Below are 27,383 nucleotides of genomic sequence, written 5' to 3' on the forward strand. Positions count from 1 at the left end.
GATTTGTACTGAGCAGACATGTTACAGTGGAAAAATAGGCTTGTCAGTGCTCTCTGGTGGAGAAACTTTTTTTATTTTGTTAAACCTTTATTTATACAGAGGGTAGCTTTGTGGAGAGCAATAATCACTCTTTCAGGAAGGCCAGGAAGGGCCTTGATCAAGAATGTCCATAAAGGAGACTGTTTCTGAATGACGTCAACAGTATCTTTATTCTTTACTGCCTTGTAATACACCATCACAACTGCAATATGCTTAGATTGGCCAATAATATCAGCCAGCGACTCTGTGTTAAAAATCTGCTGTTGTTTTAGCAGCACAGCTCCTGAAGTGCAGTGGCTGGCCAAATTATATTCACCAGGCTGACTAATATCACACATTTGCTAGATAAAATTAGTTTTCCAGTAGGCTGCGTGAGGATTATACAGGAAGAAAACAGCCTTGGTTTTATTTGTTGATTCACTGGTCTTCTTTCCAAACAGTAAAATTGGAATGCTCATGACGTTTGGAACCTCCATCAATCTTTGCAGACGCCATTAATACTTTCAGAACTCAGCAAGAGAGATCAAGAAAAACACAGCGAGTCCCTTGATGTGCTCATGTCATGCACGTGTCACAGTCAGTGTGGATTATTACATTTAATCGGTTATTTGTTCCCTTTTGCCTTTTCATTCCTTTTCAAGTATTTGTGGAATACAGCTTATTTTATGAAATATAGAATCAGCTATTTTGGAATCTTGGCAGTGCAAATTCATTTCTGTTGAAATAAATGAAAAAAGGTATAGTGGAAGTCCCCAAGAGATTTGGGGGAAAGACACTTTACAGCCACGAAACCGGATTTTAAATTTTTTGGTTTGGTTTCATCGTTTACGCTACCACAGGTCTGAACCTTGCTGTGTGAGCACTCTCTGCATGGAAATGCAATACAATGACAAACTTATAGCCAGTACATTGAAACTGTGAGATTGTGGGGATTGACTAACCAGCTCTATTTCAGTGAATGGAAGTGCCGTCCAAGTATAAATAATGTCCATCCTCATGTCATATTATACAAATACGTTCCTTTGATAATCTTGACGGTCCTGTATCCAAAGTTACAATCGCAAACTAAAGTTAAAAGTAGCCACAGTCCTGCACTGTACCTGGGGGACTAAACGGGAGTGGAGTTGTTATAGAAAACGGTGACTGGGACTAACCAGTAAACTGTGCACTCAAAAGGGCACGCAATGCGATGCCAGGCAGTCCAGATCAAGAAGGCTTTTGGAGCTGAAGGTTGAAGGGAAGGCCTCTGTGGGTCTTGGTGGGCTGAGGACTGGCTGCTGGATGGATGTGGGCTTTGATGGCGGTGGCCAGCAGCGAAGACGAACATTTTCAGACGACATCTGGTTTGAAGAGCAAAAGAAAAACAAATGCAAACTGGCCAGAGCCATCGGGGGGAGCTTGGGACAACTCAACACACTGTTATCTGAGGACATGGACAAAGTAAGATGTGGCCCCAGCGTCATGAGCTGCCAAAGCAAAGATCCAAACCTTGGAAGTCTTTGTAATACTCATCTTCTCCCTTCTCTGCCTTGCTTCTGAGTTTCCATTCCTCCTGCACAGTCTGTTTCTCTCTGGTGGTTTCTGACAGGTTATCTTTGATATGAAGCCTGTTATCACTAAACTTTCTGTTTCAGGCATGGCCTCCTAATTTCCACTCTTCTTTACATTCATTTATTTATCACCATTCTTCTTCTATTCATTTATTTTACGATTGCATTTTACTCAGTTGTATTGATTGAGTGATTGTTGTTCACGGGTTCATGTCGAGGTCATCATTAGCAGACAGTCGGTGATAATATCCGTGACTTGAAATAATCATCTTTCAATCCCACAGACCGATGCTGGAGTCATCTTGGGGCCCATTGAGGCCTTCCGGGGTATGCCCCTCAAAGCCCACTGCTTCTCTCAGAGCACCCCCATTGGTCTTGACTGCCTGGGCTGGAAAAGACACATCTTCTCCTCCTGTAAGTACCCACTCTGGTCAAATCTTTTTAGAATTTTTAAATAGTTAAGATTCAACTAATTTGAACCTGTGTCATTTTGGTAACTAGATAGCCAAAATCATGTTTTATGACTCAGCGCACACAATAGCCATTATGTTTTTGGGTTGTTCATCTGTCTGTAGCATTCTCGTGTGTTTCACACAAATGTCTAATAGGATAAAATGATGACAATTTGGTGAGACATGGATGTAAACTACAACTTCAGTGATTGGTGGAGGCATACAACCGCGAAACAGTAGTTCTAGTTTTATTCCATCATGGTGTGCCTGAGTGGCACTAACACTAATGCTATTTTCACCATACGAGCGACAAAGCTACCAAACAGCTAAGCACAGCCAGCTATGTTGTCGCAGAGTTGCCATTGTAGTGTTGCTCCTTCACTGGTTGATGTAGTTGTTTTATTAAATAGTAATGGGACCTGGCTAATGGCAAGACACATCTTCTTCCACTTTTTTATGAAGGCAAATCACTGTCAAAATCCGAGAGCGCAAATGAGATCCATGCGCGCGCGAAAATCAAACAGCCGCGCACGTATTTTACTTTGACGAGCGCTTTTACATCACTCCGCGAGCAAAATATCGTCTCGCGCGAGCAGAATTCACTCTCGCGTGAGCAAAAGTCACTCGCGAAGCTTCAACCCGCTCGCGAGCGAGTCTTTTACCTGCTCGCTCGCGAGCAGTTTTTCTTTTTGGCAGTAAGTGGGCGGACCCAGTCGCCATTGTATCTCTACATCTAATTGGTTACAATCCTCGTCTTTGGATAAACCGGATATCACTCTGACACAGACGCTAGGGGGAGATTTTCAGATTGCAGGTCAGGGGAAAATAATGTACATTTTACTGCACGGGTACTTTTACTTTCTGCACTTAAAGTACATTTTGCTGATAATAACATTGACTAAGGTTTTGAATGCAGGTATTTTACTCGTAGTGGATTATTGTTTCATCAGTATGGCATTAGTACGTTTACTGCAGTGAAGGATCTGAATACTTTTTCATCCACTAACTACTTGTCAGTGATTTAAAAGTTAATATACAAACAGTGGTCCCTAATCTTGGCTCCAGATCTTTGAGCAGGTCCAAATTGTTGCTCACCTCAATTGTTAACACCTCTATTAACATAATTTGTATTTCATCAGCCTCTACAGTCTGAAAAGTTTACAAAACCTGTCAGACAAATGTAGAACATCCTGAGATGTAGTGGAGTAGTGTTTAGTGGCGGATTGAAAACCACCTCTATCAGACCTAGCGTCTGTGTCAGAGTGATATCCGGTCTATCCCAAGACCGGCTGATTGATTTTCGCGCGCACATGGATCTCATTTGCGCTCTTGGATTTTGACAGTGATTTGCCTTTATACTTTTTCGACAGAACAGGAATTGTGGAGAGGAGAAAGGGAGAGGAAATGGGGAAACTAAAACACATGATTGGGTGAAGCTTCATTGGAGTGCTGAAAAATGTTCAACTTTGATTTGTAGCGCATCACACTGTCAAGCAGCGACAAGTGTCGGGCGTCACTTTGTAGCCTTCCATTGAAAATTAGTTGTAGACTGTTGATTTGTCACTCGTGGTATGAACACAGTGTCCTTGGGCAAGACACTGACCCCTAAATTGCTCCCATAGGCTGTATGAATGGGTATTTAGTGGCGGGCTGTGCATTTTATTCCTGGGCCTTCTGTGCTGTCCTACTACAGTTGAATTACCTCCTAATAACCTCATTATGACACATCAATCTAGCAAACCTGCAGCAGATCCACACATTCCACCACACAAGAGCACGAGCCATTCAAATATTATTCGTAAAAACGACACGATAGACAAATGAACAGTAGTAACGTTACTGCAGATGTAAAAACCAAACGCAGTTTGTCACTTACCGAATGCTGTTCACTTAAAGACAAACTCCATCCTCCTTTCTTTTTAAAGAGTTTAATCCCACGTACATCATTTCAATTCCAGTAAGACGTCCTTCTCGATTCATGGATGTCAGTGACAGTCGAGCCTCCCCAGTTGTATTTCGGCAGTCTGCGGCGGCCGTTTCACAGCGGAACCGGGATCCCACCTCCGCCGTGGCGCCTGCTGGCCGCCGCAGACCGCACACCGGGACTCGGTTGCGGAGCTGTTTCCCTGCGAAAGTGTTCGTTGAGTTGTAGATCCCCTAGAGCAGGGGTCTCAAACTCCCGGCCCGCGGGCCGAATCCGGCCCGCCACGTCATTTTATGTGGCCCGCAAATCCGCCAGCAAAAAAAAAAAAAAAAGTTTAAAAAAAAAAGAAAATTAAATTGTTTTTTTTAAAGTTAGACTTGATAATAAAAATATCCCCATTGTTGAAATTATGAGATAGAAAGTCGAAGTTATGAGATAGAAAGTCATAACTATGATAGAAAGTCAAAATTATGAGATTGAAAGTCATAATGATGAGATACTTAAACACACAGTCACAGAAGCAGCTCTTTGGCTGGTTACTGTACATTTGACATGGAAATGTATTGTGAGTACATTGAAGACTACTTTAAACGTGGCTTTAACATGAAATACTTCACGTGGGATTGTGCAAACGCACCCTTGAAAGGATTTTAAGCTTTGAAGAAAGTTATTTTAATAACTTGTTTGATATTTGTCTTTGCTATTTTCTTTAATAGTTTGATCTTTGATAGAGTAATGTGGGTTTCTTAACCCTAAATTAAAAGGGTTTAATTTATAATAACAGAAATGTGCTTAAATATATTTTTACAATTATATAACTGCACGTACAATATTTGTACACTTGAATAAACAATAATCAAATGCAGAGAGTTATTTAACAATATGTTAGGAGTAGTTACATTTACAACCGGCCCTTTGTGGGCGACCATGATGCTGATGTGGCCCGGAGTGAAAATGAGTTTGAGACCCCTGCCCTAGAGTCTCTCCAAAAGTTTTCAAAAGCACCCTAGCTTGTGTCCTGCCGTGCTATGGTGTCCTCAGGTTAGCGTAGCTCCAAACACCAAGACGCTCAGTTAAAATGAAACACATTCCCAGCCATAAAATGTGCAACGCTTCTCTGACGCTGTCAGCTGTTAATGCTGACGTAGTTGTAGGCCAGCTAGAAGGCTCTGGCACGTCAAAGAACACGCCCAACATGTCAAACTAAAGATCTGATTGATTGAAGACTATGACAATCAACAGTATCGTTCCCATTCACTTAAACTGCAAAGGGATTCACTTGTGAGTCAGCAGGCCTCGGGCCTCTCTTCTTATCGAGAGAAACAGGGGTGAAATCTGATTGGATAAAAGCTCTACTTAAAACAAGCTGCACTGGAAGCAGAGCAACTGAGGAAGACAGTAGCTGTGCAATGACAAAATAAGATAATGGGAAAAATATTTTTATAAATTATAATACATGTAGTGTATTTCTGAAAAAATATTAAATTATAAAATAGCTATAACTTTGTGATTCTGTTTAGGCCAGCAGGGAAGGCCTTGAAGGCCCTGACGGCCCACCACTGTAGGTATGAATGGTTAGACAGTGGACAGATGGCAGGTGGAACCTTGCATGGAAGCCCTTGCCATCAGTGTATGAATGGGTGTAAATGGGTGAATGTCATCTAGTGTAAAAAGCACTTTGAGTGGTCAGAAGACTAGAAAAGCATGACACAAGTACAAGTCTATTTACTATTAACATTTAATTGACACTTAACTGCAGGGTTGACAATTTGAGCCCTGGTTCCTCCTGTCCACATGTAGAAGTGTCCTTGAGTCTAAACTACTGCTCCCCAACTCTATTCCTATTGTATACTTAATACCTATTGGTGTCCTGATGATCTTTGAAGAAAGCACTGGAATCAGACAGAATTTAATGCAATAGAGGTTATTCTTCAAGCAAAGAACACAACCCGAGTCATTCTCCGAAAAATGATTTATTCTGTTCTTACATAGTCTTATATAGTGGGACTGACATCGCTTTTGCCCTTGTAAGCTCTTCCTCCGTTTCCCTTCTCCTGTCACGTGGGTGTGAGTTATGTTCGTATGGTTTCTAATGTGTGTATTGCATGTACCAATGTGTCATGGTCAGCTTTATCTTTCTAGTGGGAGTTGAAAGCCTTTTCCTGATGCCGCCCAGCATAACGTGAATCTTTTTTATCACAGATCAGCTGTTCTTTCACAGCCCGAACGACCTTCGCTTGCCATTTCCATGATAGTCTTACCACACACCTGCTATGCCTCTTTAGTAGTAAAGACAGCCTTACCACACATCTGCTATGCCTCTTTAGTAGTAAAGACAGCCTTACCACACACCTGCTATGCCTCTTTAGTAGTAACGACAGCCTTACCACACACCTGCTATGCCTCTTTAGTAGTAACGACAGCCTTACCACACTCCAGCTTTGCCTCTTTAGTAGTAAAGACAGCCTTACCACACACCTGCTATGCCTCTTTAGTAGTAAAGACAGCCTTACCACACACCTGCTATGCCTCTTTAGTGGTAAAGACAGCCTTACCACACACCTGCTATGACTCTTTAGTAGTAAAGACAGCCTTACCATGCGCCTGCTACGCCTCCTCAGTAGTTTTTTTCGACAAGATACTTTGATCCTTATTAAGGCAAACAGGCTGTATGTTGACCCATTCAGACCACACTATATTCACACTATTCTCAATATGCGAATGTCATATATGTGAGTTTCAAACATTTAGATATATTTAAACAAATAGATATAATCCATGGGGCTATTATGATAAATCAAACTCCAACACTACTCTTCATACAATGACACTCTAGGTACCCCTCTAGGGTAAGTTTTGCACTCACGGATGGCATGTCTGTTTCCACTCATTACATGTTGAGTGTCCTTACAAAATATACTTCCAGTGTATCTTTAACCCGTCGATCCTCCTCTCCCACCCGCCCTGCGCAGATTTTTTTAGCTCTTTATACTCCGTTCTGATAGGGTCTCATAGGGACAATAATGGATTTACGTTGGAGTTAGTTGAAAGCCTGCTGAGTGTCATACAGATGCCACTGTCCAATGAGAGCTCATTCTTGCATCTTGTACTGTACGACATGGTATTCAAAACAAAAGATAATTGCCTGAGCTTAATTTGGAGATGTACCTAGTCCCAGTTTAGTCTACTCCTCTACTTTTTTGACTGGAGCTTTATGTCTACAATGTGAGCAGCTGTTTTTTTCATGGTGAGAAATAGTCATTTTGGCATTTTGGCATCGGGCTTTAAAGTACTGTGCACATCACCTCCTGCACCATATTTACATGTTTAAAAAGTTAAGTTAAGTTGAAAACAATGCAAAATAATGTTAATTACTGAAAGCAATACTTGAATCAAGAGAATAATCCATATTTCTTAGTCAGTAGTCTCCGGAGGAAGCAGGATGTGTGTTCATGTGAAGTTTCAAATGTACTCTAGAGATCAGGCCAGGCTCTTTCAGGAACCAATAGAAAGGATATTGGAAGCAACATACAAATAATGACATAACATGAGTGATCACATACAAAACAGGAGGAGGTGAGTGAACAGTGTATATTAGCATTTTATTATATTATAACTACTGCCCACAAGTTTAGTTCATTAAATTGTTACAGTATGATCACATCAGGTACACTGCATTTTGATTGATGCAGATCATCTCTATGTCTTGGAATTCGATAGTATTGCTGATAAATGGTCATCTATGTTGAATTAGTGCAGGGTGTAACTGAAACTGAGTCACAATATATTAATCAAACACATTGCACGACATTAATATACACACATTTTATTGCTTGAACTGCTGCTGGCAACACTAGACAACATCAGTGATAGTCCATATTTTATGTAACTGTGCAGCTTTATAATGTTTTATGAGAGAATAACAGCATGTCTAGTTGAGGCTAGCATTAACACAGTACCATTGCAGTTCTTTACTTAACCTGCTGGCTGCAGTAAGTCCTCACTGTAAGGTCCCTCATACCTTACAGATGTATGCAAACAAATACTAATGTGCCATCGGGGGCCTCATGCTATTTTAATTTTACACTTATTTTTTGAGGGGGCCTTGTGACAGAGAGTTCTACATTTATCAGACAACATAAAACATTTTAGTCCAGCCAAACAAGAACTTTCCCTAAATAACTAGCCAATGTATTAATTATATTACGGAATATCTTGCCAAAGGTAACAGGACCCTAACCTAATAGGTGCAGATTTGAACACACTCTTTCTTCCTTCATCTCTCATTTTCATCAAAGTTTCTAGCCAAGCAGTACAACAAACTAAATTCCTAATATCAAGATATATCAATTTCAACTTGATCCATGTAGGGAATATTGTTTTTTTTTATGACTGCCACCTATTTGGTTCTTGTTGATGTCTACAACGGCCTTTCAGAAGCAGCTGTATGGGGCTTAGTTTTATATTGTAGCATGTTAGGTCACTAAGCTTCTGTTAGCACCTAGTTGCCAGCTTATTTATCTAAAATGAATGCAACAGTCCTGTAGTAAATTCCACCTTCATCAATGTTCAGTTTTGTTGAACTGTGTGATAGAGGTGTACATTTTGGAGGGGCCACAGAAGTTGTGATAGGCAAGGCAAGGCAAGTTTATTTGTATAGCACATTTCAACAACAAGGCAATTCAAAGTGCTTCACATAAAACCATTAAAAGCATCAAAACATAAGGCAAAAGAAAAGGACATTTAAAAACAGTTAAGAACATTGATTGAAACATTAAAAACAGTCATTAAAACATTGAAAAGCTACAAATATAATAGAAGTTGCAGTGCAGTTTAAGAAATAGAATACAGTAGTAAAATCCAGAAATGCAGGAAATTGATTAATATCCTTGAATCTGGTTCAATTAAAGGCAGCAGCAAACAGAAAAGTCTTCAATCTTGATTTAAAGGAGCTGAGGGTCTCAGCAGACCTGCAGCTTTCTGGGACTTTGTTCCAGATATGTGAAGAAAAACTGAACGCTGATTCTCCATGTTCAGTTCTGACACTGGGAACAGAAAGTAGACCGGTCCCAGACGACCTAAGGGGTCGGGATGGTTCATAAGGTACCAGCAGATCAGAGATGTATTTTGGCCCTAAACCATTCAGTGCTTTATAAACCAACAGCAGGATTTTAAAGTAAATTCTTTGTTGGACAGGAAGCCAGTGCAAAGACCTCAGAACTGGAGTGATGTGATCCACTTTCTTGGTCTTAGTGAAGACTCGAGCTGCAGCCTTCTCAATCAGCTGCAGCTTTCTGATTGACTTTTTATAGAGACCTGTAAACCAGTAGCAGCCCGTGTCTTTTATACCTGGGCCTTCGGTGCTGTCCTACTACAGTTGAACCACCTCCTAATAACCTCATTATGACGCCACAGCTATGGTTATTATTTGGTTCTAGGGGGGTAACAATACACGTATTCTACACTCAACCTGGCAACATGCTGTCTGACACTCCCACCACGGAACCACAACATTGTACCCTGGTGAGGCGCGTGTGTTCTGGGAGGCACACTATGCTAAACTAGCTTAGCAGGAAAACAACAGCAGCGCACAGGCTACAAACTCTCCCCGCAGCATTTAGGCAGCTGTTCCCTACTGATTCAAACAGGGCTAAAGCAATCACCACACAATCCCCATTTCCCCAGACCATAATTCTTGCTTTGTAAAAGAAAACAGCCCAAACAGAGAATAAAATGTCCGACCCTAACCCCGCGCATAACGGGATGCTTCGTCATTAACGGACAATGCATATAGTCAAAATCAATGTAATTAACACAATGACAAGAACAAACTCACAAGAATCAGTCACATAAATTTATAACAAAGCATGACAAATCAATCCAGTAAAAATGCAGAGCTAAAACACGTATTCCGCCGAACACTCAAGAGCACGAGCCATTCAAATATTATTCACATCAGAGGGAACAATATTAACCATATCATAAAAATGACACCATAGACAAATGAACACAGTAGTAACACTACTGTAGATGTAAAAACACAAAAGCACTTCACTTACCACAGATGCTGTTCACTTCAAGACAAACTCCATACTCCTTTCTTTGATTACAAAGAGTTCAATGACGCGGTTGTACAGAACATCGGTGCGGTTCAGTTCCAGCCAGAGGTCCTCCTGCAAACTTGTTCGTTGAGTTGTAGATCCACTCGGGTCTCAGCAAAAGTTTTCAAAAGCACCGTAGCTTGTAAGTGTCCTGCTGTGCTATGGTGTCGTGTTGCTGCCTTGGTTAGCCACCTCGCGTTAGTGTAGCTCCAAACACCAATACGCTCAGTTGCAAATGAAACGCTTTCCCAGCCATAAAATGTGCAACGCTTCTCCAACCCTGTTAGGTAGGAATACCGTTCGTACCAATCCTTTTCCTGGCTGGGTCAGGGCTGCTAGCTGTGGGGTTGGCCGACCCTTTCTTACGATGTCCATTTTTTCCTGAAATGTCCTCCAGAAAGGCGTTGCCAGTAACTTCGCCACCAAATCTGTTTCTCCTCCTCCTTCAGTCATTGAGTTTAAAAAAAACAAAGTTAGGTTAAAAAAAAAGAATCTACACCAAGCAAAACGCTAAAAATGTCATGTCAATGTCTAACTTCTTACATATCTTTCAACTTGAACTCTTACTACTAATAATAACTTCTGGTAGCTAGCTTTAGTTAGTGACGCTAGCCCACTGACCAATCACGGCGCACGTTCATGCTGAGCTGCACGTTAATGCTGATGTACTTGTAGACGACCTCAGTAGTTCTGGCATGTCAAAGAACATGCCCAACATGTCAAACTAAAGATCTGATTGGTTGAAGACTATGACAATCAACAATATCGTCCCCATTTACTTTAATCTGCAAAGTCTACCTAGAGGGCATCGGGCCTCTCTTCTTACCTAGAGACATAGAGGTGAAATCTGATTGGATAAAAGCTCTACTTAAAACAAGCTGCACTGGAAGCAGCACTGCCGGCTGGAAGCAGAGCAACTGAGGAAGACAGGAGCTGTGCAATGAGAAAAAAAAGCTAATGGGAAAGAAAATTATAATACATGTAGTGTATTTGTGAAAAATTATTAAATTATAAAATAGCTTTAATTTTGTGATTCTGTTTAGGCCAGCAGAGAAGGCTTTGCTGGCCCTGATGGCCCACCACTGCTGTAAACACACCGTTACAGTAGTCGAGTCTACTGAAGATAAATGCATGGAAAAGTTTTTCCAAATCCTGTTGAGACATAAATCCTCTAATCCTTGATATATTATTCAACTACACCTAGATTTCTTGCTTGGTTTGTGGTTTCAATCATCAGTGATTGAAGCTGAGCGCTGACCTTCAATCATTCGTCCTTGGTACCAAAAACAATAACTTCTGTTTTATCTTTGTTTAATTGAAGAAATTTCTGGCACATCCAGTCGTTGATTTGTTCAATGCATTTACCCAGCGCTTGTATGGGATTATAGTCCCCTGGTGATATAGTTATCTCGATTTGTGTGTCGTCTGCATAATTATAATAACACACTTTGTTGTTTTCTATAATCTGAGCTAGTGGAAGCATGTAGATGTTGAACAGAAGAGGCCCCAGTATTGAACCTTGGGGAACACCACATGTCATTTTAGTCAGCTCTGATGTGTAATTAGCTACAGACACAAAGTATTCTCGGTCCTTCAAGTAGAATTCAAACCAGTTAAGTGCTGTGCCAGAGAGTCCCACCCAGATTTTTAGTCTTTCTAGTAGTATGTGATGGTCGACCGTGTAGAATGCAGCACTGAGATCCAGTCTGAAATTCTGCCACTGTCTGTGTTTAAGTGGATGTTGTTGAAAACCTTAACAAGAGCAGTTTCAGTACTGTGGTGCTGTCGAAAGCCTGACTGAAAGACATCAGACGAATTACCAGACTAGCTATCATGTATATATAGTATAATACTGCTGTAGAGATGTTAACCTCACCATCATCATCATCATCATCATCCTTTCAGTGACAGTACACACCTGGGTTGTGGTTCCTGAAAGCATCCCCTGTCTGGGACATATTGGCACATTTAGAAAAATGGCAAAAAAACTAACATTTGTCCTCGCAGATGTGTTGTCTAGATTTGGAGATAACGCAGATCATGTTGTGAAGGATAGGTATTTCCAGAGAAAACAGCTGTTCTGTGGTTATCCAAACTAACAGGGGCACTGTCTGTACAAAGCTGTGAGAACCTCAATTGTATTGGGGTGGAGGCAGAAACAGCAACTTAACAGCAGCTGGAAATCTGTTTTTTGCTGACCTTAGGTGTCTTAACTTTGAAACAGCAGTGTTTAGGTGATTGATTGACACAAAATTTAAAACTATTTTTACAGTTAATGGTTAGCATTAAATGACATGTAAATATTGCACTGGTTCCAGACTCTCAAATGTAAATGTTAGCTAATTGTCTTAGCCTTCTATGACAGTAAACATATATCTTCATGGGTTGCCACCAATTTGGGGAAATGTGGTGTTTCACTATTTTCTTTGACATGCTTTGGAGCAACCTGTTAATCTGCTAATTAGTGAATAATTGGAAGACAATTAATAATGAAACACTCATCAGTTGCAGGTGTATATCTAACTTGGCCTGTCTCTCAGTATACAGTGACATCACTGTTCACTGTGGTCAGAAGTGCAAGACTCACTCAACCAGAGAGGGCAGTAAACAGCCTATTATAAAAAAATCGGATCTAGTTCCGCCACTATCATGCCCCTCCACTATGGCAATACAAGCTTTATTTGTTTATTGTTTGGTCTGGTGTTATTCAAATTTGGATTGTACTATACTGGCTTAGTAGGCTACAATCCATTATATATAAGAATCAATCACTGATTTTGTGAATAAAAACATTGGTTGGTGTCAGGTATCTGTTTGAGCAAAATGATCTATTAGAACATAATGTATTACATAGATGCTGTATGTTGAACATTATCAACATAAAAACAGAGCCAGTAGTCAGAAGACTCTGAAGCCTGATCTAAATATCTGCTCTGTAACTCGCTGTGGATTTGAAAACCAACAGAGAGTGAGCACTGTTTGTGTTTGGGAGGCGGAAGAAGGTGGTGGGGGCTGTTTTCATCTCCTATGGATTGATAGGCTACTGCACCATTAGTGAGCCGTCCATGCTGCAGAACCCCCCTGCAGGACCCCCACTGATGTCAGCCGAGAGAGAGAGAGAGAGAGTGTGAGAGCGAGAGAGAGAGAGAGAGAGAGAGAGAGAGAGAGAGAGAGAGAGAGAGGAGAGTAGCGCTGCTTCAACTCTGCTCTACTGTGAATGCAAGAAGGAAGCAGCAAGTTGACAGCTGGAGCTTACCTCAGCGAATAGAGCCGCAGATATCACCAAGGAGGCTTCCTCCTCCTCTTTTTACTCCTCTGCGCTCTCGCCTTGGGAATAACCACCTGCTCAGCCGTCTCGCCTCCTCTTCATCTCCACTTATTTCCTCACTCCCCACCTCTATTTCCTCCCCTTTTGTGGTGCATTCAAATCGGGATGCGGACACAGCAGGGCTTGGAGGGGGGCGTGTCCCTGCCTGGGGGCAGCTGTGGCAGCAGCGGCAGCTCGGGGCTGTCGCCTGGGTCCGACTCGGACGGAGGGAGCCCAACAGCCAGAAGGGTGGACAGCATGGTGGACGGAGGTCTCAGGGTGGGTGGATGTATGGGTGGAGGAGGCGTAGGAGGAGGTAGCTTGGGTGGAACTCTGAGGGGGGTCCTGTCTCGCTATTGGAGCTTGGAGAGTCTGCATTCGACCACAGGTAAGTGCCTTCCACACACGATGCAGTTCTGTGCAGATCTCCCTCCAAATCACTGGATTGCTGAGGCCTATGTTATTAAAAAGTCTTCATGCACATGGATAGGCCATGCTCTCTATGCTATATGTGACCACACCAGCAGACCAGCAGACTGACACATTGCCATGACGTTTGTTTTTCAGGGTTGGATTGGATGTACAGTGTATGTGTGTGTGTGCGTGTGCGTCAGCGTCACTCCAACCAATAGGCTGACACTCGACAGGGCTGTGCTGTGTTGATGTGTTTGGGTGGGCCAGCTGCCTCGCTTTCTAGTCACGCAGAAAGAGACAGAAAATACCAACAGAGTCGCCTTTTACAGTTTCTTTCAATCCCTATGTCTGCTACACACATGCTTGCATATGTGCTCTCTGTGTTTGTTGCACTCAAGGTCCTCAGGTACCATGAAGAATCAGGAGTCAGGACTTGGGCTGGGTATCATTTGAAGATATTCAAAGTCATTGCTGAGATGAAATGCATATTTTGGGACATTTCTGTCAGGTTATTTGAAAGTGACAGCACGTAGATGAAAGAGAGAGAGGAGAAAAGGAGGAATGACATAAGCAACAAAGTTTCCCAAGCGTAATCAAACCAGCAACATCAAGCCGTGGCCACCAGGACGCCAATGTTAAAGGCTACTTTGCTCCATATCCTATTCTAAGAAAAATAAACATTTAACAAAAAGGTTGTTTGAACAAATCTCTTTTGCAAACACAAAATATCTGTAGTGTAAACTCAAATATAACATAAAATATTCTGAAACCAACAACATTTCCCAAAGGTTCCCAGAGCCCAAGGATGACATCTTCATATTGATTGCTGTATTTGACTAATAGGCCAAAAGTCAAAGATATTACATTTTTATCTAATTTACAAAGACATCAAGCTTTCTGACAGTCGAGAAAATGGAAACACAATGTTTGACTTTTTCACTTGATACATAACTTAATGATTAATGAGGTTTGTTCACGAGCCCTCTTCTCTCCTAGAGGCAAAAGGCAGAAAAAAAAGAAAAAACTAAACTGCTAAAGGTAAATGGTAAACGGACTGTACTTGTACAGTGATTTTCATTCACTCATCATTCACTCATCAGTCATCATTCACCCATTCACACCCATTCATACACTGATGGCAGGGGCTACCATGCCCATCAGGAATAACTAACATTCATACCCTTGGTGTCTTGCCAAGGAGCCAGGAATCGAACCACTGAGCTTCTGCAGGGACGACCCGTTCTACCTTCGGCTCTACCTTCTGAGCCAACGTCGACTAAGCAGTACCTGCCTTCATGTGATTTGGTGTGGTTAAGCTACAGTACATGTAAATCACTTGAATTTATTAAGTTGAAAATGAATGTCTTATATTGATGTCAATATAGATAATAGAAGAAGCCCACATATATAAACTCAAACACTTGAATCGTCTTCTTCAACAAACCAGTTAGAATGGAGAAGATAGCTGAGATCACATTTTGTTGTTAAGCAGTTTCTCTGAGCATTGTATTAAGGTTAGGCAAAGGCAGAGTGCAGTATCTATTATGTATTTTATTTCACCTTTATTCCAGGAAGTCCCTTGAAGTAGACCTGACCAGAAAGACAGCACAACAGTTACAGTCGAGATATAAATAAAACACATCAGACAGGAAATACAATCATCAGACACACAAGGAAGAGACTAATTCCAGCTCAAATAAAGCAGTTAAATTTCTCAATTACATGGACTACTCTTAACATGGCTTTACATTTTATGTAGGGGAGACTGCTGGAGGTCTGCGTCAGGAGATTACACATGAGGGGAGTTTCTCCAGCATGACATAGTACACACAAATATATAAGTGAAGATGTCTCTGTAGACTTAGTGACAGCCAGTCTACCAAATTTAAAGTGCACAATGATGAGTAGAGGAACCAGTATTATGAATCATAAAGCACTGTGGTATGCACAATCTAAAAGGTATACACGTGTAAAAGAGGCAGTATGTATTTAGACAACTTCCCCTGCAGTTCAAAACGCTTCAAAATGCTGCAGCCTCCACCTTTTTTCTAGCTAACGTGGTAACTGCACTATGCCTTTGCAGGGAAGGACTTTGGTCAGCTTTTAAATATTTCTGGACACATAATACACACAGAGAGAAGCCTTTGACTTCCAGCACTTTGTAAACTTATATAACTTTAAAATACTCATGAGTTTAGCAACAATACATGGACCTAAAAATATCTCCAAATAAACAACATCATAAATTCCCACATCTTTTAATATGCAACCTCAGTTACCATGCCAATGGTGTCTGTGGTCTGTGGTCTAAAGGCCAAAGTGTCTATACCAGTTCTCAATGGCCACCCTCTTTTCAAACACTGTTAGATGATCCAAAGAACACTTTATTTGATGACTCAGGCCCGTAGGTGCCTGAACTCAACTAAACTTTACTTATAGTGGTGGTGGAACAGAAAGCCCTCATATGAATCAATACTGCCAAATAATCCCGACACGCTGATTGGAGCATTAGATAAGACTCGAAGACTTGTTGGTCGGAAAACATGTACAAGTATCTACCCAAGGCTCGTTTTGTGTTGCGAAGGGAGTGAAGGGCAGTTTGGGGTGGAGATTTTTATTGATGAGCTCAGAAGAGAAGTTTAATGTGATTTATGTTGGAGGATGTTTTCTCTTCTTTTATTGGAAGCAGGGGCACTTGAAATGGCCCTCCAGTTAGTGCTGGCAAAGTGACAGAAGGACTTCCTTCTCATGTACGGATCAGTCACATCAGAAAATGGCTCAGCAAAATTAAGTTGCAACTCATGGAAGAGAAAAGCTCCACTGGCATCGCTGCTCTTTCAGCAGAGCAGGCTTGTATAGAATTGCAAAGTGCAAAACACCTCATATGTTGCTGTCAAAGGTACTGTAAATACTTTTGAAGGTTTGAATTCACTGTTCTAATTCTAGTCAAGCTCTTTGACAAAGTGCTCCGGAAATGCACCCTACCTCTGTGAGTGAATCCATCGATTCTATTCGTTGAAATGAATTAATTTTGACATGCAATGTTTCTGTTTTAGATTATGGTGCAGTGGGTCCCGAAAAGCAAGAATTAACCAAACTTATCCTGTTACTTAAGGGTCCCAAATTTGCAACACCTTATGAATGCAATTCTGCTCATCATCTGAATATTTTTCTCTCTCTGTAACCATATATAATGTTCACTGTGATGGGACATGTTATACGGATTTTTGAGTAGGAATGAAATAAATGGCTACTAGGAACAACTCAACAAAAGACTTTTCATCAGTTGTTGGAATCTGGCTGCAAAGATTTGTCCCCATTCAGAAACAAGAATATTACTGAGGTCCAACACTGATGTTGGTGATAAGGTCTGGCAGTCAAGTTCTTCCTCGCCAAACATTTCTTTGTGTAGCCATTTTGAGCATGGGGCATAAGTCATGTGTTTCATTTTTGGGGATTTATGGCGTATGCTTGTTTCTGCTTTCTGTCTTCGCACTGGAACTGAGCTAACATGCTGTACCAAACAATTACCAACACCTTTGTAATAGTAATGGTTTTTGTATGTTGAAACAACAAAGGGACACACAAACTGTTGGCACAAAGTTGAAAGCACACAACTATCTTAAGTATCTTGGTTTATTTTCTCTTCATTGGAAGTGAAGGGCCTGTACCAAACCAGGAAAACTCAAACCCAGAAAAAATATATCTGGACAGGGGTGTCCACATACTGTACATTTGACAAAATAGTTGTTGGGACTTCACCATGTGGCTGAAACTGAAAAGCCTGGACTGGTTTAACCACGCCATTCTTCATCAGGCATTAGAATCTCACCAATGTGTGAGATTTGGTTCAAACCAGTTTACTGGTGCCTCATTGGACGAAGGCCACAGGAACCCCAGGGAGCTTCTGACATGGCCCTGACGTCACTGAGACTATAAACATCAGCGCATACCTTTTCTCTGCGCCATCCGACTCGGCTTGGATGAAAGGAAGCAGAACCAATGTTGTTGCTTTTAAGAAAACCCAAAGAATAGTTCTACATTGCTGGTCGAACAATAGACTCTTTTGGAGGAGCGGATAACTTGCCCCGTTCTCCTCAACTTTAACCTTAAGTTAGCTGTACTGTTATCGTGTTGTTGTGTATTTTTACGGACCGCCAAGTTCGTTCAGTGCTGTGTAAAATTACTGTTGTTTCAATACTGTTGTAAGAGTGCTGTTCCATGCGACTGTAATAGTGTTGTGTTTAGATCAGTCACCACGAGTAAGGTTGGTAACTGTAACTTCATCAGTTGAAAAACCAGTGCGGCAGCGGCCGAATCTGAGTTCACCAGTCGGCTTTCTGCGTGATAGAGAACACGCACACGTACACATACTCATACACACATATAGTCTGTGCTGTTACAGACACACACACACACACACACGCACGCACACACACACACACACACAGAAAAACACACAGGTAGTATGCTTGTATTTTTATAGTAGTTGTTTGTTGGTTCATGATATTATTGACTTGATCAGTAATGTTAAGTAAATAAACTTTAAAGAGTAGTTTTCTGTGATTACTTTGTGCATGTGTGTTGTGACAATACCTGGTTGTTGTAGTCAGTGCTCAGATTCTAACCTCCACTGTTCACTCTGAATGTGGAATAGTACCTTAACTATGGACAATTTAAGTAAACACCAATTTTGAGGCTTAATTTATAGTTTGGTTATTGGTCCCTGATCCCAGGGTGGATCCCAACATAGTGTAAGTCGATTTTATTCCTGAACCCTGAGTCTATTCCCTCAATCCTTTTTAGAATGAATTCTCCTCCATTTACCATCATACACCATTGAGCTGCTGTCTCCCAGCAACGCTGCGTCCCATCCTCTACAGGGCTGTCAGGCTTGACCCCAAACCACCATTACCCATGTCTCTTCCTTGCACTCAGTGCTGTACGTCCCCATTGACAGTACAATTAGTCCTCATGATGTTTCATGTGTGAGGTCATGTGTGTAAATATGGCTGTGACTGTCCCATTCTCGTTTTAACTCTTGCCTCTGTGTGGGCCTGTAAATCAAAGCACGGCCAGCTGGCAACTGTGCCACACACACACACACACACACACACGCACACACACACACACACACACACACACACACACACACAACTGCCAAATATCCTCATCTGTGGGGCAAGAAAGAGTGGGGGAGGAGGGCGAGATGTCTGAAAGCATCCATCACAAAAAATGGGAGGCACAGGGCTCTCTGGGAAATAGGTCGCTGTGGAACAGCCATTCAGCCTGAGGGGTCTTCGTGTTCTACCTCTGCTGAAGTTACTTCGTTGAGATGGGGGCAGGGGAAAGAAAGAACAGTATTTCTGCAATGACTTCCTACGTTTTTTCTCATTGTGAACTACTTGTCATCTAATCCATCACCTTAGCTGAACAGTCTGTGTTAATAGGGCATGACCAAAGAAAGTGATATTTCCTGGCCACAAGGCATTGTGTCAAGTTGAGGACATTAAAGTAAAATAGCCAGCACAGCCACCTGCTGCCATCAAGTTTGCATTAGACACCAGGGGAAAGCGCTCGCAGTCTGAAAGCACTTTGTATGCTAGCATGCCAATGAAAGCCACAAATATGTGTAAACCAGACAAAACATTTGAGTTTTGCATGGCAGAGAGAATTATACCTTTTGCCAAAACAAATCATTTGGTTTATACTTTCAACATATTTTGGGTTGTTTTTGTATACAAATTAAAATGACAAGAATTAGAGATTGACTGGATAGTCAGTTTGGATGATTGATTGGCGCATATAGGACATTTTACAAACTATTATTATAGGTGGAGCTGAGCTCCGACGGTTGCCGATGGCTGCACAGCCGCTACCACTCACTCCAGGACGTACAGTAGAGCTCTGTATGGAGGCTCCACACACAATGTAATCCATCACTTCAGGATGTTTTCTTACTGATTACTGTCACAAAAACCTGGTTAATTATAAACACTGTATGAAAAAGTGGCCAACTTGCTGCAGAGGTAAAGCTTGTCATAAACTCGGTGATAAGGCAATTCATTTTCACTTTTCTCTTTCAAAAATGTAAAGTTCCTCCCACTTTGATTTTTTTGTGGTTAGTTTGATGTTCAGTGATCCAGATGTATACATCTGAGGCTGACCAGATATATCTATTCATTTAGGTAAATATTATTTTGATGTTATATTCTTGGGGGGATCAAGTAGATTGAGACAAACTGAAAAAATCAGAAGGATGTGGATGTTATTTCAGAATTATCTCTAAACAGCTGTTCATACTGTTTGCTCATCTCATTTTCTGGTTGGAACTACAGGTTGTGAACATCAATCAGGCTGACACGCAACCTTTTCTGTCTTGTCAGCCAATAAAAGGTGATAACAGATGATTGAATAAAAAGATTTTTTCAGGTACTTGCAATTGTTGCAATTAACAAGATCAGATTTGATATGGAATAAAAAAAAAATCTGATTTGATACTGGATTTGAATGTGAAAACATGCTATTGAAACTCAACTCTTGAAGGGCATCACACAGAGGATCACCCTAAAGACCAATGATAATCCATATTGCAAAACATTGTCCTTATCTCTGACAACGATCAATACAACGTTGTTGAACGTTTCCCTCCAGTGAACATGAGTGTCAAACCAGAAGCACCATCTGAAGTGCTGGGAGCAATTAACTCTGCTTAATGGCATTGTTGTCTCTAAACACACCATTACGTCATGGTGGTTCCATAAAGAGATGTCGTTTGGGGGCACATGATGTCATGAAGCAACTGAGAGGTTTTTCCTCAAATCAATAGTCTCCAGTGTTTTTCCTTCAATGATGATTGATCAAACAGTAAATTAGAACTGAAATATTGGTGTTTGTTTTTCCTCTCAGAATCATTCATAATCTTTTGAGAGTGGATCATAATGTCCTATTAATGATGTAATTCATGATGCCCATGATTTATGATAATTTATATTACCTAGTGTTCTGGTTCTGTGACCCTTCTCTATTTGTGTGGGGACAAATAGATGTAAGTACATTCTGATGACACCTGTGCTTGATAGTGGTTTACATGATTGGCCTTGCTTTAATACAAGTGGAACCAGTAGTCTAGTAGGGCCCAGCTGCTAGGGGGACACATGGAGGCCAACAATAATCATTTCCAGCACTGCTTAACATGGCTGTGAATTTTGACTCTGTAGATTTGCTAAAAACAGATGCAGCCCTCCAACAATAGAAAAATGTGGGGCAAGGGGCATGCTGTGCTGCTATCTGAAAAACGTAATTTGAAGCATACTGGCGCCTTTACTGCCATTTTACTAAAGTGACAGACTGATTTAGATATTTACAGAATCAGGATGACAGGAGGTCAAGTTTGGTTCAAAAGGAATGAGTTTAGAAACTGCCCTGCTTACTTAAAGGCATCATTTTATATTTGGTCATTGTTTTTTATATTTAGGAATTGTTTTGCCATGGTCTGGTACTCCTTCACAAAGTATTTTCCTAAACTCTTGATTGCGTGTTCTGCCTAAAAAGTGACAGCAGCCTTTGAGAATGCTGGGTATGTAAGATAGGACCCTGGTCCTGTCAAACTCAAGAAAATCACACCTTAAGGTGCTGACCCATGAGCCAGGAGTCACTGAGATCTCTAAGGAGTGAGTGTCTGGCAGTAATGTCCGTCTGATTGGTTGGTTCTTAGCATGGCCATTGCCTTGTTTGTGGCTCAATGCCACAACAGTGACAACAGGTTTCTCTGGCCATTTTAGAGCAATTTAGAGTTGACCAATAAATCCCTGCTGTTAAAAGATTTCACAAACTATCGTTATCTATGGAACAGGGCTCCAATAGTGGCTGATCGCTACACAGCCACCACCAGTCACGTAGGGACGTACAGCAACTACACCACCAGTTATATGCATATTATGCATATAACTGGTGGCATATAACTGTTATCTGTTATCTGTTATCTGTTATCTGTTACAGATAAACTGTTATCATATAACTGTTTATCTGTTATTTCCAGTCAAAGACAACTCATCAGATCTGATTAGTATATAATTCAGCTAATCACTAATACTCATGTATTCAGCTAATTCTTCACATCCAGGTATTCTATTACTAATGGAGTAATGGAGACTTACTGCTTGGCGAAATCTATATAATTTCATGCCTGTTATTCCAGTCCACTAGTCACGTAGTCTAAACTCAGACTGTTGCTATTCAGGTCACTGCTGACCGTTAGCCATTGCTGGCTAAGCTGAAAAAAAAGTAGATCTCGTAGTTGCTCTGGCCAGTGCTGACCTAGTCATTGCAGCGCTTTTGTTCATGTTTACTTATTAATGGTCGTTGATTGTAATCTCTTCATCTCACATTTCTTTCATGCTCCTTGTTATGCCTCATCTCTTAGCAGTTTATGCCATCTTCATCGATCATTCATGACCAGTTTCATTCCCATTTGGTAAATACACATTCTTTTTGGGGGAATATTAGGCTGTGGTTTTTTTTTTCCTTTTGGAGGATTTATCTTCTGCTGCTCAGGGCGGACACCCCTCCATTACAAATCTCCCTGTAGAGTCCAAGCGCCAAAGACTCTGTCAAGTCTTTATCATCACATATCATCTGTTTATAATAAACAATTATCTTTTCTACATCAAACTTGTCTATAGATGGTGTTATTTATGGTATATTTGTTTTAGTGAACATTGACAAAGTCTGTGTTCATTTTATTCTACATTTAATTTCTACTCCTGATTGAAGTCTTTTGGTATCCTTTGGGCTCTCACCAACATCACTGATGCTAATGGATATCAGGGATGTTCTGGGTGGTTTTAATCACCCACTGCAGAACCCTCCCGTCCTGGGCTTTGCACAAACAATTTGTAATCTTTCTTGTCAGGATGCTTTCTATTGCTTCTCTCTGTAGAACTTAACAAGAACTTGGCACAGTTTCCTTCAGAAATACAGCTCTTTCAAAGCTTTCTTAACCAGAGTGGAGTGTTTACCTTGCACGACAGCTGGATTCTTGTGTTTAGATAGATAGATAGATAGATAGATAGTTACTTTATTAATCCCGCAAGGGGACATTTTTTCGCTACAGCAGCATTATGATACAGGTAAAGCAATAAAAATAACACAGTAAAACATATTAATTATGAAAATATAAAATGCACAATATATACAATGAAATAGAATAATATTAAAATGAACTTGTGAGGATTTATGTCTAACTGCTGTATTTCCCTCAGTAGTGTCCTACTACGAGTCCCGCCCACTGCCGTGCCTCTCTCCGTAGGCACAGCTGTGCCTCATCTCCTGTGATCATTTCCAGCTGACATAAATACTCCTGTCACTCTCATCCCAGTTGTCAGTCCGTCCGTTTACCAACCTGGTTTTCCGACCCGTGAGTTGTCCGTTTTTTCACTCTGTGAGATTCCTCTGCTAACAATCCGTTTTTTGTGTTCAACTTACCTGCCGTCCAGTGTCGAGCCTCGGGTTTTCACCTGCACGAAGAAGCCTTCCAGTTCGTTCCTCGGAGATCAACTGTGAAGGTTTGGCTATCCTGTCTCGAGCCCCGGGTTTCACACAGTTGATCCAGCCTGCCTGCCAGCCACTTTCCGGCTAGGATCAGAGCAGAGCGCGCGGACGCGCCTCCGTGTTTGACGTGGCTGTTTACCGGTCGGCTTCGTCTGCCGCTCAGTAGGATTAGCCACTTTCCGGCTTGGACCCGTGCGGAGCGCATGGAGACGCCTCCTATTGACTTTATCCATTTCCTGTCTTTTCCCCTGACTAAGAGAAATAAATAACCTTGGTTTTGAAATAGAACTCTGCTGTCCTGAGTCTGCATTTGGGTCCATGAACACACCACATCATAACAGAACTAACTAAACAATCTCCTGTATCTGTCCTTGTGACAGCGGAGCTGGATGTGTCTGTTAGAGAAAGTGCTCCGCTGTTCCTGCAGTAGGTGTTGGTGAGGGTGGTCTGGGTTATCCAATATGGATGATAGTTTCTTCAGTGTCCTCTCCACCACCTTTTCCAGAGTGTCCAGTTTGCAGCCAATGATGGAGCCGGCCTTCTTAACCAGTTTAAGTCTGTTGGTGTCTCCGGCTCCAATGCTGCTCCCCCAGCAGACTACGGAGAAGTACAGTGTACTGGCCACAACAGACTGGTAGAACATCTCTAACATTTTACTGCACACGTTGAAGGATCAAAGTTTCCTCAAGAGAACAAGTCGACTCATCCCCTTCTTGTACACGGCGTTGATGTTGGTTTTCAGTTGGTCTTCAGTGTGTCAGAACCACAGTGGTTCAGACCAAACATAGTCCTATGAGGGGTTACATGCAGCGACAGGCGTGGTTTAGGTGTATGTGCCATGATGCGAAGAGGCGACTGTTCTTTCAATAGCATCACTTATATCTGAGCTGGAGAGTATTTCTATATTGAAAGAAGAGCAAAGAACTGCACTCAAGGCTTTTCTATTTTCTCTTCTCCTGACTAACTACTTCCTGCCACGTATTTTTAGAAAGTGCCTGCCCTTTTCCAGTTTCCAATGATGGCTACTCAGTGTTCTGTGTGACAAACCCTCTGGTGCATCAGGTTAGAGATGTGTCATGACCATGTCAGGTTCTCTGCGATGCTAATTCCCAGGAACTTAAAACTGATTGCTGACAGCTGTTCTGGTGCCTCGGCGATTCAACATAATCATTACAATTTGCATTTCTTCTTCCACAAGCCTCTCATTGACAGCTCTAATGAGTGCTGGTGCTGACAAAAATATTGATATGCAAACATATGTTAGAGGGCATATTCTATACGCCTTTGGGAGTGCCAATAAGGCTCTTGCACAGACGCCCAGTTCCACAGTGATTGAGATTTACCAAAAGCAGGCATACAGGTGTCTTTAAAAGTCTGAAGAAAATAACGTGTATGACTGTTCTTGTGCAGACACTACATTTTTGTTGTGAATCTACACAGAGTTTATGCAGAGTGCAGCTGTGAGATAAAAATGACTGGGAGTCTATTTTTCAAACTTGTTTTGTTGTTGAAACCTTCATTAATGACTGTTGTGAGTACAAGTCACATGGAATCCACTGATACATTTTCATATCAATTCATCATTTAATGTTTTTGAAAAGTGAATTATGCTGCCTGTTTCATAAAGTAGAAGCAGGGCAAGCGTCCAAATGTCATTCATTAATCCATCATTGATGTGGGAACTGACAATACTCTTCTTCATGACTTTCCAATTTGCCGCTTCATTTCCATATTGGTTTTGTGATGTGTTCAATCAATACAGAGCAGATAGAGAAAATAACAGAGCTACAGTGTTAGTGGCATCACAGCAATGTCTACCTTTCCCTCCTCGTTTTGTCCTTCATCCGCCCATCCCCCCCTTTCACTCCTCTTCTCCATCCTGGCCTTCCCCATTTCTCTAATAATGCAGGTGAAGTATAAATGATGGATTCCCCATTTGTAAATGAAGTATTATATATATTAAAAAACAATTATTAAGGAGTTGTAGATGATTAATAACATAATTTATAAAGTGTTAGTAAATGATTAAGAACTTATTTAGATGTACATTATTCATGCATTTATATATATAATGATTTAGATATGCACTAATGGGTAGGGACTATGTTAATATATGCTTTATAGACGTGTATTAATACTGCAATTCATGATTAATTCAGGTAGTTACTTAGTTAAGTATTTTGTGTTATTAATCATCTACAACTCCTTAATAATTGTTTTTTAATATATACAATACTTCATTTGCAAATGGGGAATCCATCATTTATAAAGTATGAAAACACAATCACGAAACATATAATAGACAAGCTTATTAATCAAGCATAAAACATTTATAACTGTTATCAATTGTATACTAATGACTGTTAATGTAGGAACAATACTTTACTAATGCTTCATAGCGTGTAGTTATTATAAAGTGTTACCCAGACACGTGTGTGTATGTATGTGTGTGTGTGTGTGTGTGTGTGTGTGTGTGTGTCACATTCCATTCCTGTGGCAGTAGTGTGCTTGTGTCCTGGTACTGTTTACAGTCTTGGCTTTCATATACTGCCCATGTAAGGCAGAGAGCCAGAGGAAGAATTCAGCTCAGCCTGGCACTTCCTTGCACGCACTTTAACCCCCCCCCCCCCTCCCCTCCTCCCTCCTCTCTATTCCCACACTTTCTCTCACTCTGTCATTTCTCCCCGCTTCACTTGGTCGGAGCCTGTGAGTCCTCATCCGAGAAGATCAGTTGTGAGTCCTCACTCCTCTGTTTGTCGCACAGTGATGCCGGACTGTAAACGTTGCTGTCATTGTCTTTGTGAGGATGTGTGCCTTTAAGAGACCAGTATATTAGACTGGTATATCAGAGGCCTTTTAACACTGACAAGAGGATATTTAATTTTTTTAAACTACTGCTCCCTCCGCATATTTGTCATCCATGCACTGTATTTATCTGGGATCCTGTGTGTATATTCTTTCCTTGTGTGGGTAGAAATCAGATGTTTTTACTGAATGCATGCTAAACTACTGCTGCACCTCAGCTCCAAACATCCTTCCATTTGTAGTCACACGTGTCAGATTTAAAACATAAATCTGCCAACTAGCTGGTTTTGAGGCTGTAGATTTTTTTACACAATACTAATTTACATTTGGACACATCTTGATTATATAACAAAGAGGAACATATTTTGTAGACTTGGACAATTGTGTTACAACTGAGATGTCATAACAGTAATGATGAGCTGTTTTCTACTGTTTATTTCCCTGAATAGGTATATTTGTGTTCCAAGTGAGCCTGTAGTAGAGACTCTACAAATATAGATATAATGTGAGTCACATGATTGATAAAGGAAGCGGAACACAGTAAAATAAAAGTGATATTTCTACAAGCTTAATCATGTCTGTCCTCCACTAATGGAGTGGCTGGTCACATAAAGAAGTGAGGGTTGGTAAGAGAAGACTGTGGATATCTGACCCAGCATCTGTTTGGTACGCTGATCTGTATAGTATATAAAAGTACAATGGAACAGATGGAACAGCTGGTTCCAAAATGACAAATCTGCTCGACCTCTCTGTACTAAAACCTCTCTAACTTTTTTTTGCTTCACTTTATCAAAGCAAATCTTTTTTAGGGACTCCTGACATGTTATGCTATAATTTGGGAGTGTTTTTAGGCTTTCAGCTGCATTATTTCAAAGACATAATTTCAATAAAAGTGCTTTTTTTTCAGGCGAACCTGAAACTTTTCAATTTCAGCTGTGTGCCATCTTCATTTCCTATTAACCAGTAACATTGAAATGAGCTGTCCTCCAAGCTGTGTGCATGCGGTTTTCTCCAATTCACATTGGCTGCTATTTGTTTTATCACTATGCCTGATAAAAGTATTCTATTCATGTCGTATTTGTTTCTGGTATGCTGAAAGTGATTACAGTCACTGGTCTAAATGCCTCCCTCTCACAGTAGTATAGACTGATGATGTTCGTAGACAAAGAAGCGTCCCCCATTATGTGACTTTATCTGTGTTCATGTTGACAGTGTGGCAAATGAACGGCACATACTATT

The 27,383-nt window shown here is 41.0% G+C and overlaps 1 protein-coding gene across 5 annotated transcripts in view; it reads left to right on the plus strand.

Moving 5' to 3' along the window:
- arhgef4 (Rho guanine nucleotide exchange factor (GEF) 4) overlaps positions 1 to 27,383 on the plus strand; it is a 129,157-nt gene that overhangs the window by 48,600 nt on the left and 53,174 nt on the right. For 3 of the 5 annotated variants that reach the window (XM_031875986.1, XM_031875985.1, XM_031875988.1), the window contains 2 exons: positions 1,216 to 1,479; positions 1,874 to 2,003. In XM_031875986.1, the coding sequence (XP_031731846.1) occupies positions 1,216 to 1,479; positions 1,874 to 2,003 (394 nt within the window). Of the gene's footprint in view, positions 1 to 1,215; positions 1,480 to 1,873; positions 2,004 to 11,805; positions 13,762 to 27,383 lie in introns of those variants that run through there. The other 2 variants (XM_031875989.1, XM_031875990.1) reach the window with 2 other exon arrangements.

Source organism: Anarrhichthys ocellatus, unplaced genomic scaffold (genome assembly GCF_004355925.1).
Source record: "Anarrhichthys ocellatus isolate YVR2014 unplaced genomic scaffold, GSC_Weel_1.0 scaffold101, whole genome shotgun sequence".
Lineage (NCBI taxonomy): Eukaryota > Metazoa > Chordata > Actinopteri > Perciformes > Anarhichadidae > Anarrhichthys > Anarrhichthys ocellatus.